Below are 17,768 nucleotides of genomic sequence, written 5' to 3' on the forward strand. Positions count from 1 at the left end.
AGTAATACTTGAATATTTCTCAAAAACAGCATAAAGAATATTCCTGAAGCAAATGTTTCCTAGTCAAGGTATCCTGAACCAGAAAACACAAAACATAGCACACCTAATAATTAAATGTTTTATTTTTTCATTTTGAGAAAGGCAAACACTTTTTTCATTAACTATATTTCCAAAGAATAATAAACACAAGACATATATACATATGTGTCTGTATCTACATATATGTAACTCTGAACTATGTTGCTCCCTTGGTTTGGAAGAAATCTCTGATCAAAGGGATTAGGGATGGTAGAAGGGACTTCACCTACAATATTATTATTAATAAAAATGCACCTTTCCCTCATATAAGCCTACAATCCATTAGAAACTGAAGGGTATGGAAATAGGTTTAGGAAAACAACAACAACAAAACAGCAGCCTCACCAAAAGTGGCAATGTCAGGGAAACACTCTTTAAGAAAAGTGATAGGAAAGTACCTAAGAATGTACAAGTACATTTATTTGGCCTGGCACATTCTCCACAGTAACTGTACTCAACACAAGTTTGTGTTTGTCTAAAAGACAAGACACTGTATGATTTTATTTATATAAAATAATTTTTAAAAAACAAGACTGATCTATGGTGATAGAAATTAAAATGTGGTTATGTGTGTGGAGGGTGGGAGTAGGGTTACTGATTCAAAAGGGTTACTAGGGAACTTTTGAGGTAATGGAAACATTCTATCTTTTGTTTTGGGTTATGGTTTGCAGCAGTGTGTACAAGTGTCAAAACTCACTGAACTGAATGAATCTATGGATCTATGCATTTTATTATATGTTAACTAAACCTTAATAAAAGAGCAGATCATCCCAGTACTGGGGATGAAGGACCTGATGCAGAATCAGAAAGCTGAGCAGGTCTTGAAGCTCCTTGGAAGCTGGGGCTTCAAAGAATGATTTAAAAACAAGTAAATTCTTAGATTGCTCCATATTATTACATCTTATATAAATACAAAGATTTATTCCAATGCAGCTTTTAGATTACATACTTTTCCCAATTATTGACTATCCTTAGTTCCATTCCTATGGATGATGGAGAATAAATTATACAAGATTTACCGTATCATTAGTCAAAACAACAGGAAATTAAAAGTCAAGGCTCTGATTATCTTCCAAGTTACCTCTTGTGAGACATCTATAAGTATATATTACTACTATTTTTAACCATCTGAGAGGAAGAAAAAAATGAAAAATTGGCCATTTACAACCAAAAATATTGGACATTGGCACAGCACTAAACTTAGCACTTCCAGAATGAACTGCAAAGATAGCATTAGAGTTCAAATAACTCAAAATGTTGATTTCTCAATCACTTTCCCAGTTCCCCACACCTCCCCCAAAGAAATTAACTTTAAAGAGTTTATTTGATTAAGCAAAATTTGAAAGCAGAGGATTAAAAAGTGAAAAAGGTGGTGCAGAAATTAGCAGAGGTGGCACTACCTGAAAGCTCATCAGAAAGGGGAGTGAGAACAATATCAGGCAAGAAGGGTTTGGAAGTATGGATCAGAACAGGAGCACTTTTAGCACTGCGTATATAGGCCGATGGCAGAGCACATTCACCAATGGATCGGCTTCTCATGGCTTTAAAAAAGGAAAAGAAAGAAGTGGGGAAGGAAAAAAGAAGAGTGACTATAATGAAAGGCTTGTGTCACAGAAAAAGCAGCAACAGAGAAAACTAAAAGATACAAAGGAAGGAAATTTTAAATTAAAACATTTCAGCACGGCAAATACTGGCAAGCTGTAAGAAAAGAAATCAGAGAACACACACCACATTTTGAATGTAAATTTTTTGGTATAAAGCAGGAAAATTGTTGTTTATTATTAGCAGTTACAATGGAATAGCATTAAAAAAAACCAGCAGACACTTTAATTAGCATTATGTTCTCAAAATCAAGGGTTGAGAAATTCATTGAATGGAAACCACGAAAAGAACTCAGTATTATTGGTTCAAAGAAACTTTGGGGACCATATTTGGGTATTTCTCTAGGCAATTCTGAGCCATTTTTCCTAATAAGGCTGAATTCTAAGAATAAATCATTCCTATTTTCATTCTCTTCACCAAATAAAGTTTCCAAATCACTCATAGGTCTTTCTTAGAAATTTTGTGTAATTCATAATCAAAAGGATTTAGTCTCATGGTTAGTATTTGTTTCTGGTATGAGAAGAATGCTAATAAAATTAGTACTTCTTACTTACAGCAAATATAATAGTATAACTGAAATTTTTCGGTAGAAACGTTTATAGAAAACAATTTGCAATCAGCATGAAGAACTAAGTTCTTGAGAAAAACAGATAATTTTGTGCTTATTCAAATTATAAACATAAAATCTTAAAAGATGTTTTTAAAGATGAACTTTCGTGTTATTTTTTAAATTGCATTTGTAGTTGCACTTAATAATTTTTTGAAAAGAGAGTCACTATGTTCACAAAACTAAAGACAAATTTTTAGTTCACTTTGAAATAAATTAATAATCAAGTTTATACTTCCCAGAGATTTTTTTCAACTTTTTAGTGATTTGTGATTAAATGAAGTTATAGGTATTGTTATGTATGAATAGAGGATGTAAAAGAAACAACATTGCATAATCTCTACTGTAATATTAATGGTGGCAAAAAAGTATGAATATTAACATCAATTCAAAATCCTGCATTTCCCTGATTACCAAAAACACGGGGTTCCCTGATGCCTAAATTCCTCAGCTTGTCACACGAGACCTTTAACAGTTGACTTGATTACAATACCACTCACTGAAGCTTCATTTCCTTCTACTGTCCTCCCATGCTGTCATTCAGAATTACGTTATTCTCTAAAATTTTTATGCTCTTTCATCATCACAGCATATCTTTGTATGTTGCTAATGTCCTTGGGTCTCCTTTTCTTTCTGAAAAACTCCTTTACATTTGAAATATCATCTTATTTGAGCAGCTTTTCTGACTCTTCCATACAATTATTTATTTAACTTACTGGCAATAACAGTAATAAACAAAAACAAATAGGAATTCCTCCTTCTGCAAAGCTTACAATCTATTTTTAGCAAACTGTATGTTTTTACATCAGCTTCCCCAACTTTTCAAATGCAAGATCCATATCCTCTTATCTTTGAATCTCTGATGTTTCGCACATGTAAGCTTAATAAATCTTTACTGAATGTGTTTGAGTAGGAGTCCAGCATAAGCATTTGAAAAGCGAGTATAAGACTGTGAAGATACAGAGGAGAAAACAAAACAATCATTAACCCAAAACTGAATGTATTTCATAGTTTATAACTGGAAACAGCCAGAGATTTTTTCAAACATTTTTATGAATGCTGGCAAAATAAAGGATTCTTTAAGAGCATTTTTTAGGTAAATCTATGGGCACCAAAATGTTGGAAGGTTGGAATATGCTAAGATAATAACACTCTGTTTTCACTGTATGGATTACCATGTAATATATTACAGATAAGTATATTTTAAAATTGAGCCCAGATACAAAATGTCAGAATCTGGCTCTATTAGAGTTTTCCTGCTAGCTTCTTCTCCTTTGTGAAAGTAAACAACAATTTTATAATTTAATTTGGCACAAAAGTTATGTTGACTTCAAGATAATCACTCATTAAAACTTGTTAGAGCAAAGACACAAAACACATAGGAAAAACTTGAAGTGCCTCTTACACAGAAGGTAAAGTACTACCTACAGTTATAATCGGATGTGATTTTTAGGGATTTTTTTTTTTTATTTCAGCATATCATGGGGGTACAGATGTTTAGGTTACGTATGTTGCCCTTGCCCCCTCTCCCCCAAGTCCGAGCTTCAAGCATGATTTAGGGATATTTTTATAAAAACTTAATTGAAACAAGTTTTAGATTCCACAGATCAATTAAAACTTTTAATTCTTCCTCAGGGATAATTTATTGGAGATAACAACTCCTTCTATTCCTGCTTTGCCAGCACCAAGTTGAAGGAAAAGCTTGGGCATTTCCCTTGGAACTTTTTCCGTATTTGTACTGATATAAATTTGTGTAATGATCCTGAATGAATTCTTCAAAAATGTACTCCTCCTTTTGTTACTAAACTGTGGGTTCTTTATGCATTCCTGGAAGTCCATTAAGTGCCTCACAGCTGTGCAACCTTCCCTATAGAAGAGTATTCACAATGAATTAGCTATTGAAATCTTTTAGGATTTACTAATCTAAATGCTTACGTCAGAGAATCTTTGTAAAACTACGGACATTCTTATTACTGCAGACATTGCTAAACCACATGCATCAATAATCTTAAATCTGTAATACGCTTTATCAGCAATGAAAAAATATAACATCGAACTATGAGTGTGGCAATTTCTGAAGGCTTCCTATTTTTCCCCTCCCTTCAAAAAAAGAAAAAGGAAAAATGCACTTCCACATAAATTTACCTTGGACCATACAGATTATATCAAAAAGTATAACCTCCACTCCAGAGTTCCCATACAGCATAAGAAATTCAATGGGTCAGGTGCAGTGGCTCACGTCTGTAATCCCAGCACTTTGAAAGGCTGAGGCAGGAGGACCACATGAGCCCAGACCAACCTGGGCAACATAACAAGACCTCATCTCCATAAAAAAACTAAAAAATGAGCCAGATGTACACCTAGTAGGCTGAGGCAGAAAGACTGCTTGAGCCCAGGAGTTTTTGAGGCTGCAGTCAACTGTGATGGCACCACTGCACTCCAGCCTGGGCGACAGAGCAAGGTACCTTTTCTCTGGAAAAAAAAAAAGAAACTGTAGACAGGAAATGTGATGGATTACTAAAAGCACACAAATATACAAAATAAACATGACGAAGTCAGCTCTGGCATTTTATTATTCCCCCCCCAAAAAAATACACATTCCCCCCTATTTATTAAGTAACATTCACATTATGTATATATTTCTCTCCACTGGCAAAAATACCCTTTTTTTTCCTCCCAACTTTTTTTTTTAATTTAATTTTTTTTTATTTCAGCATATTATGGGGGTACAGATTAGTTTAGGTTACGTATGTTGCTCTTGCCCTCCCCCCAAAAATACCTTTTAAAGTTTCCAAATTTAGGCACATGATTATAATAAACATAAACTAAGAGCAAAATCTGAAAACAAAAACAGTGATATATTTGCTTCAAAAATTGAATACCAGGTGCTAAATCATCAAAAAGTTACACTGCTTCTCATGAATATATTCTAAAATAATTTCTAAATTCATTGCACCTCTCTAAATATTTGTTGGCATAAGCAAAATCTTAGTTATGCTCTCCAAATTTTTAAAAATTTTAAACTTAAGTTAAATATTAGTAACAAAATTTCTCTTAATAAGGCCATCCCAAATATTCTGGGATGAAAGGATTACATCATCTTTAATTTTTTGTTGTTGTTTTTAGAGTCTTGCTCTGTAGCCCTGGGTAGAGTGCCATGGCATCAGCCTAGCTCACAGCAACCTCAAACTCCTGGGCTCAAGCAATCCTCCTGCCTCAGCCTCCCAAGTAGCTGGGACTGCAGGCCCATGCCACGATGCCTGGCTAATTTTTCTATTTTTAGTAGAGATGGGGGTCTCATTCTTGCTCAGGCTGGTCTTGAACTCCTGACCTCAAACGATCCTCCTGCCTTGGCCTCCCAGAGTGCTAGGAATATAGGTGTGAGCCACCACACCCGGCCAAGAATACACATTTTTAAAAACTAGTTTTAGGTTTACAGAAAATAAATTAAGTGGTAAGTACAAAGGGTATCCATGTATCCTCTTACCCCTCCCACCAATTTCCCTTATTATTAACATTTGTTAGAGGGCTACATTTGCTACAATTAATGCATCAATATTGATAAAGTATTATTAACTAGGATCAGGGATCAATATGTAGAACATTCTATGGAGTTTTGACAAATGTACAATAACACATATACACCATTACAGTATAATACAGAATGGTTTCATGTCTCTAAATATGCTCTGTGCTCCACCTATTCTTCCCTCCTCCTTGCCTCAATCCCCCATCCCTAACCCCTGGCAACCAGTAATCTATTTATTGACAACACAGTTTTATCTTTTCCATAATGTCATAGAGTTGAATCACAAAGTATGTAATCTTTTCGAAGAGATTAGCTTCTTTTACTCAGCAATTTGCATTCAGAATTCATGTTTTTTCATGGCCTGACAGCACATTTATTTTTATCACTGAATAACATTCCATTGTGTGGGTGTACCAGTTTGTACATTCACCTATTGAAGGACATCTTGGGCAATTATGAATAAAGCAGCTATAAATAATTATGACCAGATGTTTGTGTGGACATGCTTTCAACTCAAATAGGTAAATACCAAGGAGTGCTATGGTTGGATCTTACGGTAAGAGTATGTTTAGTTTTGAAAGAAACTTCCTGTCTCTCAAAGTGACAGTACTATTTTGCATTTCTACTACCAATGAGAGTTCCTGTTGCTATACATCCTCACTAGCATTTGGTGTTGTCAGTGTTTTGGATTTTAGCCATTCCTGTAGGTATGTAGCCGAATCTCATTTTAATTTGCAATTCCCTAATGACATATGATGCTGAGCATTTTTTCATGTGCTTATTTGTATACTTCTTTGGTGAGGTGTTTGTTCACATCTTTTGCCCATTTTTTAATCGCTGTTTTCTTCCTGTTGAATTTTAAGAATTCTTTGCATATTTTAGAACCAGTCTTTTAACAGATATGTGTTTTGCAAAAATTTTCTCCGAGTCTGTGGCTTGTCATTTCATTCTCTGAAAAATGTCTTTCAAATTTTTTAATTTTAATAAAGTCCAACCTTGCAATTTTTTCTTTCATGGATTGTATTTTTGGTGTTGTATTTTAAAACTCATTGCCAAACCCAAGGTGTCCTAGACTTTCTCCTTTGTTGTCTTCAAGGTGTTTTATACTTTTGTATTTTAAGTTAAGGTCTATGATCCATTTTGAGTTAATTTTTGTGAAAGGTATAGGCCATGCTTTTTCATATGTATGTGTGTGTGTTCAGTTGTTGCAGTATCATTTGTCGAAAAGACCAACCTTCTTTCTCCATTGAATTGCCTTTGCTTCTTTGTCAGAGATCAGTGGACTCTAGTTGTGTGAGTGTATTTCTGGAATCTCTAGTTTTTAACATCTATACCACATCTACCTATACCACATTTTCTTGATTACTGTACTATTAGAGTAAGTTCTGAAGTGGGTTCTATCACTCCTCTGAATTCCTTGTTTTCCTTCAGTATTTTGTTGACTATTCTTGGTCTTTTGCCTTTCCTCATAAACTTTAGGATATGTTTGTCAATATTCACAAAATAACTTGTTAAGAACACAATCAATTGGGAATGTGTTGAATCTATAGATTAAGTTGGTAAGAACTGACATCTTGCCAATATTGAGTTTGTCTATCCATGTACACGAACTATCTCTCCATTTATTTAGAACTTCTTTTGATTTCTTTCATCAAAGTTTTATAGTTTTCCTCATATAGATCTTGTAAATATTTTGTTAGATTTATAACTAATTGTTTTGGGATTTTTGTTGCTAGTGTAAATGATACTGCGTTTTAATTTCAAATTCCAATTGTTCACTGCTGGTATATAGGAAGCAACTGACTTTTGCATATTAATTTGGAATCCTGCAACCTTGCTATAGCTGCTTATTAGTTCCAGAAGGTTGTTTCTTTCAGATTATCTACATAAATAATGTCATCTGTAAATATAGCTTTATTTATTCCTTCCCAGTCTGTATACCTTCCAGTTTTTTGTCTCATAGAAATAGTAAGACATCCTTGCCTTGTTGCAGGTCTTAGCAAAAAAAAAAATCTAGTTTCTCACCATTAAGTCTGATGCCAGAGGTAGGGTTTTTTTTTTTTGTTTAAATAGATTTATCAAATTGAGGAAGATCCCCCCTTTTCTTAGTTTGCTGACAATTTTTATGCTAAATGGGTGCTGTGACAAATGGTTTTTCTGTACTTATTGATGTGATCATATGGTTTTTCTTCTTTAGCCTGTTGATGGGGATGAATTGCATTAGGGTAACACTGACCTCATAGATTAGGACATATTTCCTTCGCATCCATTTTCTGGGACGCTAATTTCTTCCTTAAATGTTTGGAAGAAATCACAATGAGCACATCTAGGCCTGGTGCTTTCTAATTTGTAAGGTTCCTAGTTATTGATTCAATTTAATTAACAGATACGTCTTTTCAGATTATTTATTTCTTGTTGTGTGAGTCTTGGTAGATTATACCTTTCAAGTAATTGGTCCATTTCATCCAGGTTATCAAATTACGTTCCTTTATCCTTTTAATCAGTAAATAAAAGGATCAGTAGTAATGGCTTATCTTTCATTTCCGAAATTAGTAATGTCTTTTCTCTCTTTCTTATTTAACCTAGCTGGAGGTTTATCAGTTTTACTGATATTTTCAAAGAACCAGCTTTTGGTTTTGTTGCTTTTTCTTTAGTGATTTCCTATTTTCAACTTTACAGATTTCTGCTTTAATTTTTATTATTTCCTTTCTTCTGCTTGCTTTAATTTGCTCCTTTTGTTTTTCTAGTTTCCTAAAATGGACGCTCGGATTATCGATTTTTGATCTTTCTTCTTTTGTATTTAATAATACACGCTTTCAACGCTATAAATTTCCCTAAGCACTGTTTTCACAGCATCCCACAAATTTTGATAAGTTGTAATTTCATTTCATTCAAAATATTCTAAAATTTCTCATTAGATTTCTCTTTTGGACCCATGTGTTATTTAGATAAGTGTATTGTTTTATCTCTTAAATATTTTGGAGTTTCCCAACTCTCTCTGTTATTGATTTCTAGTTAAATCCACTGTCGTCAGGGGACATACTTTGTATGATTTCTATTCCTTTAAATTTGTTAAGGCATGTTTGATGACCCAGAACATGGTCTATCTTGGTGAATGTTTTGTGTGTGCTTGAGAGAAGGTGAAATCTGCTGCTCTTGGAAGAAGCAATCTACAGATGGCACAATCAGATTGATGATGCTTTTCAGTTCAACTATGTCCTTGCTGATTTTCAGCCTGCTGGATCTGTCAATTACTGATAGAAAGGTGCTAGGTCTCCAACTATAATAGCAAATTCATCTATTTCTCCTGGCAGTTTTATCGGTTTTTATCTCACATATTTTGATGCTCTTTTGTTAGGGACATACACATTAACGTCTAATGTGGTTAATTGGAGAATTAAACACGTTTATCTTTATGTAACGCCCTTCTTTATCCTTGATAATTTTCCTTGAAGTCTGCTGTGTCTGGAAATTAATACAGTTATATGCTGCAAATGATGATTTAGTCAACAATGGACCACATATACAACGTTGGTCCCAAAAGATTATAATGCTGTATTTTTACTGTACCTTTTCTATGTTTAGATACACAACACTTACCATTGTGTTACAACTGCCTACAGTATTCAGTACAGTAACATGCAGTACAGATTTACAGCCTAGGAGCAACAGGCTACACCATATAGCCTAGGTGTGCAGGTTATACCATCTAGTTTGTGTAAATACACTCTGTGTTTCCACAATGACAAAATCACCTAATGATGTATTTCTCAGAATGTATCCCTGTCATTAAACAATGCATGTATAGCTAATCCCCTTTTTTTTTGATTAATGTTAGCATAGTCTACTTTCTCCATCCGTTTATTTTTAATCTGTCTGATCTATGTGTCTTTATATTTTAAGTGGATTTCTTTTAGACAACATACAGTTCAGTATTGTTCTTTTATACACTGAGGTAGTCTCTTTTAACTGGTATATTTAGACCACTAATGTTTAAAATTATTACTGATATAGTTGAATTAATACTACACATTTGTTACCGTTTTCTATTTATCACTGTTGTTCTTTCTTGTACCCCACTCTTTCTTGACCTCTCTGGTTTTAATAGAGCATTTTATTTTATTTATTTATTTTTTGTGGGACAGGGTCTTACTCTGTTGCCCGGGCTGGAGTGCAGTGGCATAATCATAGCTCACCGCTACCTTGAACACCTGGGCTCAAGCGATCCTCCTCACCTCAGGTTCCTGAGTAGCTAGGACTAACAGGTGTATGCCACCATGCCTGGCTAATTTTACTTTTATGTTTTGTAGAGACAGGGTCTTGCTATGTTGCCCAGGCTGGTCTCAAAATCTTGGCCTCAAGTGATCCTGCTGCCCAGCCTCCTCAAGTGCTGGATTACAGACATGGGCCACTGTGCCAAGCCTCACTGAGCATTTTATATGATTCTATTTTTTCTCTTCATATATAAATTATACTATTTTTAACAAAAGGAAAAAATTTTTCTAGTTGTTGCTCTGGAGTTTGGAATACACATTTACAACTCATCCACGTTCTCTTTTTCAAATAGCACTGTACCACTTCCTGGGAAGAGGTACTTATAACTGAGTATTACCAATTCCTCCCTTCCATCCCTTAAAATACTGCTGTCAATCATTTCACCAACCATAAGCTATAAACACCTAATACACAGTAATTTTGGTTTAGTGAACAAATCATCAGCTGTTAGATTAATTAAATATTTTTAAAAAGATTTTATTTTACCTTCATTCATTCATTCTCTAACACGCTTCCTTTGTTTAGAGTTTCTGACCTCTATCTCTTTCCTTCTTTCCAAATAACTTCTTTTAACATTTATTAGAAGGCAAGTATACTGTTGACAAATTCCCTCAATCTTTGTTTATCTGACAAAGTCTTTATTTCTCTTTCATTTTTAAAGGATAATTTTGCTGGATAGAGAATTCTGCATTGGTGGATTTTTTTTCTCACCATTTTAACTAATGAAGTCTAGTAAGGCTGGAAAGTAGAGAACAAAGGAGAATGGAATAAAATGAGACTGGAAAAGTGGGCAGGGACCAAAGGGACTTATAAACCAAGTTAAGATGTTCAATTTTATCCCAAGAGCAATAACAGGCTCTTGCAATGAATGATGTAAGAAAAGAAGTTACATCAATCTGAAATTTTTCTTAATATCACTATGACAGGAGGGTAGAAAATGAATCTGGAGGTGGTGAAAGAATGATGCAGGGAAACAAGTTAGGAAACTCTTGCAGCAGTATAGGCATGATGGTGTACTGGACCAAGGTAGCAGCAGTGGAAATGTAGAGAAATGAAGAGATGTGAGAGATGCTTAGCTTGAGATATAATCAACAGGATCTGATGATTCAATCAGAGTTCTGGGGTACAGAAGAGAGAAAAGAGTTGAAACTGACTCCCAGATTTCTAGCTTGGGCAACTTGGTTACTCTCTATCCTCACTATTAGTCCTTCATCCTTGGTCCTGACTTTAAATTAATGAAGCTTCCATTTGCTTTCTCTTAAATTCATAGTATACAATATTTCCAAATTAATCTCTAAAAACAGTTTTTATCAGGTTATTTCTCTGCTCAATGACAAAGCCAAATCTAAAATTCTTTGTTTCTAATAGTTCTTTTTTGGCTTGTACAAACAATAAGCAAAAGGGAATAGTGAAATATAATACCAGAAAAATTTATTAAAATAAATCAGAATTGGTCCCAATGTTAGATTAAGACATACAGATACGAATTAGTCAGTCTGGGAAGGTCACAAAACTTTTTGAGGGGATAGGGAATAAACTGTACTTTAGACTAAAAATTATTCTGACAACAGTGCATAAAATTGATGAGAGCAGCTACTCTTTAATTCTCTTGAATATATACCTAGGAGTGGAATTGCTAGGTCATATTATAACTTCACGTTTAACATTTGGAAGATCTGACAAACTATTTTCCAAAATGGCTGTACCATTTTACATTACCACTAGCAGTGTATGAGGATTCCAATTTCTCCACACACTCATCAACACTTGTTCATCTTTTTGATGGACAATAGCCATCCTAGTGGGTGAGTGTGAAGTGGTATCTCATTGCGATTTTTATTTGCATTTTCCTGATGGCTGGGGTTGTTGAGCATGTGCTTATTGGCCATTTGTGTATCTTCTTTAGAAAAATGTCCATTCAAATCCTTTGCCTGTTTTTTAATTGGATTGTCTTTCTCCTTTATATTTTTCAAGTCTAATGTTAATATAATATCATAATACCACCGGCTTCCTACTCTACCCTGAACAAGGACTTTAGAACTCTAACACTCTTACTAAACTGCTCCTGAATTACATATTATGAATGATTTGTATTTTAATTCTGCCCTTTAATTCCAGAATGATAGATTTATTCAGATAATATTTATTCAGATTTACCTACACATTTACCAATTTCTTCAATCATTTATTCCTCCTTGTATCTCAGACTTTAATCCTGGGACAACTGTTTTTTTTCCTGACTTATTCTTTAGAAGTTCCTTCATGAAGGTCAATTAGTAGCAAATTCTTTCAAGTTTTTGTCTTTGTGTTACCCTCAATCTTGAAAGTTTGGTCAGTACATAATTCTATGATGACAGTTGTTTTCCCTTAGCACTTTGAAGATATTATTCCATTATCCTGTTTTCTGTTGTTGGTATTGAGAACACTGCTTTCAGCATAACTGTCATTTTCTTGCAGTTGATCTATTTTTTCTCTTTGCAGCTTTTAAGCTCTTTTGTCTTTCCATTCTGCAGTATCACTGTAATGTGTTTAGGTATGGGTTTCTACTTATATATTCTATTTGGTATACTATGTGCTTCTTTCTCTATAGACTCATATTTTCCATCAATTATCTGTTACTCTCGAAATATTGCCTACCCTTCATTCTCTCCTTCTGAAATTCCAATTAGACATGTAAGACCCTCTTGTCCTATTCTACATACAGCTTAACCTCTCCTTCATATTTTCCATCTCCTTATCCTGGGCAATTTCTTCAAATCTCTCTTCGAAGTCACTGATTCTCTCTTTAGTTATATCTCATGTGTTGCTTAATCTATGCGTTGAGGTTTTTTTTTCTTTTAGCAATTATACATATATTTTTTATTTTTTTAATGTTTAAAAAAGAGACAGGGTCTCACTCTTGCTCAGGCTTGTCTTGAACTCCTGAGCTCAAGTCATCCTTCTGTCTCAGTCTCCCAGAGTGCTAGGATTACAGGCACGGACCACGACGCCCAGCCTCTTTTAGCAATTATATTTTATTTCTAAAAGTTCTATTTGGTTCTTTTTATCGATCATTTTTATGAGCTTATCATTTTTCTCTTCAAACATTTTCAAATATACTTATTTTATAGTCTGAAAAATTATATCTCAATATTGGGAATTAAACCCTGTTAGGAATCTAAATCTCTTCTTTTTGTTAACTCACTTACATAGTTTGTTCTCTTGTTTATTGAATAATCTTTGTGAGCTCATATTTGGTTGATTTTAATCTGAGGAATTTCTGGATTAATTCGGTCCTCCAACCTTGAAGCTTGCCCAGGTCTTAGTCTGTATCCCAGAGGTATTAATAATTATCAGCAATTTCCTTCAGAGTCATTCCACTTTTCCAATGTGCTTACTGCTCATCGCTCCATTTTCAGCTCATAGTTTTGTTTCTTTGTTTTAGCCAAGGAAGTAGGGTAGAGTCTCTTTCCCTCAGAGACTTTGCAAAGTACAAGAAAAAAGTAGCAAGAATATCTAATAGCTCCAGAATATCAGGTTCACTATACTGCTGGCAGTATAAGGCATCTTTTTTTTTAAACCTCTTTCTGCATAATTTTTCATTAAGAAAAATTTCAAACACTCAGAAAAAGCTGAAAGACCATTACAATGTACACATGCATACCTCTGTCTAGATTTGACAACTGTTAATATTTTTCCATATTTGCTTTTTGTGTGTGTGTGTTTTTGCTGAAGTATCTGAAAGTAAGCTGCTGATACCATGACTCTTCATCCCTAAATATTTGAGGCTTCATTTCAAGCTAAGGTTCATCCTCCTATATAACCAATTCCATTATCACACCTAAGAAAATTAACAAAAATTCCATAATATCATCTAATATCCAGTCTGTATTCAAAGGTACCAAATTATCCCCAAAATGATTTTTATAACCCTTTTTCAAACCAAGATTCCAACAGGATCCATGTACTGCATTTGGTTACTGTTTCTTTAATCTAAAACAGACTCCTCTATCTCAATCTTTTTTAAGATGATAGTGTCTTTTTGAAGAGTCTACGCTAGTTGTCTCATAAGATATATTACATTCTGGTTTGTGTAATTATTTCCTCATGGAGTCATTCAATTTGTTCTTCTATCTCCTATATGTACTATAAATTAGAAGTTAGGTATATAGGCTTGATTAGGTGATGACCTCCAGTTTCCTCCACTGTAAAGGTATATTTGCCCTTTGCAATTGTAAATAATCTGTGACATGATCCTTGGCAACAAGTGAATATCCTGTTCCAAAGCAATCTTTCACCTAATGGTTTTAGTATCAACTGACGATCTTTGTTTAAATCTATTAAGGTTTCAAAATGGAGATTTTTAAAATTCCTTCATTCCTGCTATAGTTATTCACTTAAATTTTTTGGTGAAGAGCTTTAACTCCACCTCCTCAACACACACACTTTTTTCCTGAGTGTCATTCCAGACTAATTAATTTTTGATGCTTTAACCAGTTGTGAGGGAGGCCCAAGTGGCTTTTAAACTTATTCAAAGATGCTCCTCTTTGTTCATATTAAGAAAAAAGAACATTAAAACTAAAATCAGATAATTTTTCAAACCTTACTACCATGGAGCAAAACTTTTGATAATATACTTCACTGGCAAGCATGTGAAAGAAATAGGAGCTCTTTATTATGAAAGGAAATATAAACTAGTAGTCTCTTTAGAGGACAAGTTAATTTCAAATCCTACAGATTTAACCTTTAGATATTCCTGCATATATGCACAAAGTATAGAAGTATACATAAGTATATTCTGTACCTTTTTTTTTAAGCTACAGCTGCTGGAATGGGCAGTACTATTTTTAATAGCACAAAATTGTAAGATGTACATCCATCTTCAGGACATAGGTTAAATTAGGGTACTTTCATGTAATAAAGTATGATGCAGTTTAACATTTTTTGATATGTAATAACTTTAAGATATATCATTATGGCTTGACTTAATTTCCTAATACTCTAGTCTTTCCTTACTCCACTTCAGCCACACTGACCTTGTTACTCTTCATCAGACACCCAAGCACACTCCTAGCTCCAGGGCTTCTATAATTTTCCCACTGCCTGAAATGACAGATATTCACTTGGCTCATTCTCTCACTGTATTCAGGTTTTTGTTCTTATATGATGATAAGACAGGCCTTCCCTGACCTCCCTATCAAGTCCTATTTCCCCAGCCCTAACCCTCTCTAGTCCTTTATCCTGCTTTACTTTTCTTCATAACCTATTACCTCCTAACATGTTTACTCGTTTATCTATTTATTATAAATCTCCTGCAACACTAGAATTGTCAGCTCCAATGGATTTTATTTGCTTTGTTCACAACTATATCATCAATGCTTAGAACAGCACTTCCATAGTGAGTACTTAAAGATATTTTTTTCATTCACATATATAAAAGCCATGGCTCACAACAGTGTATACATTATGCTATATGCCTATATATTCATAAGGTATCTTTAGAAGGATATTCAAGAAACTGGTGACAATGTTTGTCCCTAGTGAGGTGAAATGGGAGGGTGAGGAGTAGTGATGAGGGAGACTTACTACAATGTATATACTTTATCACCATCTGAATTTTTAACCATGTATATTCACTAATAACATAAAAAATTAATTCTAAAAATTTAAGAAAATGTATGTCCAAAGAACACCTTAATTTAATCTGTCGCCCCTTTTTATATTTTCCAACTTAATGCAGGTACCCTTAACAAAATTTTTAATACTTTAACTTTTTGTTTGATAGGCTTGTTTACTAAACAAATCAGACAAGGTTGTTTTGGTTGTTTTGACAAAAGTACAACCAGAAAGTAATCACAATCAGCTATGAAGTGAAGGTGAATATTTTACTCATTACATACTATTTAAATGACTAGAAAGATATACATCAACATGTTAACAATGATGACTTCTCATTAGACAGCTAATGGGTCGTTAAGCTATCTTAGACTTTACTTTTCACACTAATCATAAATTACTTCTATAATCAGAAAAAAAATAAGGCACTTTAAAAAATTCAAGGTTTAAATAAAGTAAAAATTTAAACTTAAAATAACAATTCCTTCCTAATATATATTTTCCATAAATGTGATATTATAATAGAAAATGAAGAAAGGCATTTCATAGTCAACATAACATTTTCCTTAGAATTCCAAAAAATAATTCTACAACAAAATTTCTCAGTATCATATTAATTTTCTCTTCAATATTCTTTTCCTTATTATCTTTTCTTATTCTTCCAGGTTGGCATATACAATCAATACAATTCTATGCTTAAGCATAGACAATTCAGAAAATGTGATCCTTTTAAAGGATTTTAAATTAACCATGATTTTTAATTCTTTTAAAATGTTTAATTTCTCATTTTCTTTCTAGTTCTGTTTCTTCCTCTCAAGCTATAATTCTTAACACTTTAGAACCCATATTTTTATAGAAGATATATCCTTACAATAATGGTTTTAAATTTCTTTAAAATTAATGCTTTTCATTGATTACCAATTAATGTGGATATATTCCCATGGAAAATTCCCCTTTCATAAAATCATAGGTTGTAAACCCTGAAGTAACTTCAAGCAATTTTGTTTCAGGCATAAGAAGTATCATCATTCCCACTATACAGATGAAATACTTAAGGCCTAGAGAGATTTGGTAAATTGTTCAAGGTTATCTAGCTATTTAATAATGAAAGAGAGTAAGAAAAGAGATTAGGGAGAAGCCCTCCTTGTTTTTCACTGCAGTACTGTTTCTACTACAATTCACACCAAGTTTATAAATTTCTGAGAGAAAAAGAATAAGATGATAGCTGGGTCCACAGCCTGCTGTGTGACCCTATACCCAGAAATTCTTTTCATCATTGCTCCTTTGTTACTATTATATAGATTATAGAAATTTCCTCTGTATTTGTTAAAAGCAGCAAGGAACCTAGTAATAGACCCCACCTTGGCCTCAGCTGTCCGCCAGTAGAGAGCATAAATTCCTTGTTGGAAGTCTGTGAAGCCAATCTACAATGTAATTGTAGCACTGAAAATTAGCTACTCTAATTTTCCATGTTTGTGAGTATATTCCTTTAATAGAAACTATACCAGTTAATGCTTGAGTTCTGTGGATCAGAGTTCTATTTCTTCAATTCTGTAAAATAACATTTTAAAATTAGGACTATCTGCAGTAAAATAAACCACATAAAAACAGTAACATGAGATAAATCTTAATGGCATAAAGGGATAACATAGCATGTTACTGGACTCTGAACACTACTGGAAAAAAGGAAGTTTTGCTACAGACGTTTTTCATTTCACAATAAAAATCAACTGATAAGAAAACTGTATATTTGTATACATTGTTACTAAGGACTACAAATGTATTGCACTGTACAACTCTCATGATTTTAAAGAGTACATACCAACAGTTTTTTGCCGTACTATACTCCTTGCCTTTTCGGTTCCTGGGGAACCAGTGGTTGTTGCACTTCTCTGTCTCATTGGGGCTTGGCCAGGCTGATCACGACTCCATCCTCTAGAAAAAGACTTGTCAACTGAAACTTTCTGAAATTCATGTCCGACTCCTAGAAATGCAGATTTTCAATCTCAGTATACTGTTACCTGATCAATAAAATCTTCCAATTATGTGTGCTATCTGCCTCAGATTCTTATACTTGCTCAT

The 17,768-nt window shown here is 33.7% G+C and overlaps 1 protein-coding gene across 4 annotated transcripts in view; it reads right to left on the bottom strand.

Moving 5' to 3' along the window:
- RALGAPA1 (Ral GTPase activating protein, alpha subunit 1 (catalytic)) overlaps nt 1–17,768 on the bottom strand; it is a 232,168-nt gene that overhangs the window by 136,273 nt on the left and 78,127 nt on the right. For 3 of the 4 annotated variants that reach the window (XM_012658280.1, XM_012658299.1, XM_012658290.1), the window contains exon 16: nt 17,509–17,670. In XM_012658280.1, coding sequence (XP_012513734.1) covers nt 17,509–17,670 — 162 coding nt within the window. Of the gene's footprint in view, nt 1–1,478; nt 1,620–17,508; nt 17,671–17,768 lie in introns of all 4 variants that reach the window. The other variant, XM_012658273.1, reaches the window with a different exon arrangement.

The sequence above is a fragment of the Propithecus coquereli genome, unplaced genomic scaffold, assembly GCF_000956105.1.
Source record: "Propithecus coquereli isolate 6110/MARCELLA unplaced genomic scaffold, Pcoq_1.0 Scaffold116, whole genome shotgun sequence".
NCBI lineage: Eukaryota > Metazoa > Chordata > Mammalia > Primates > Indriidae > Propithecus > Propithecus coquereli.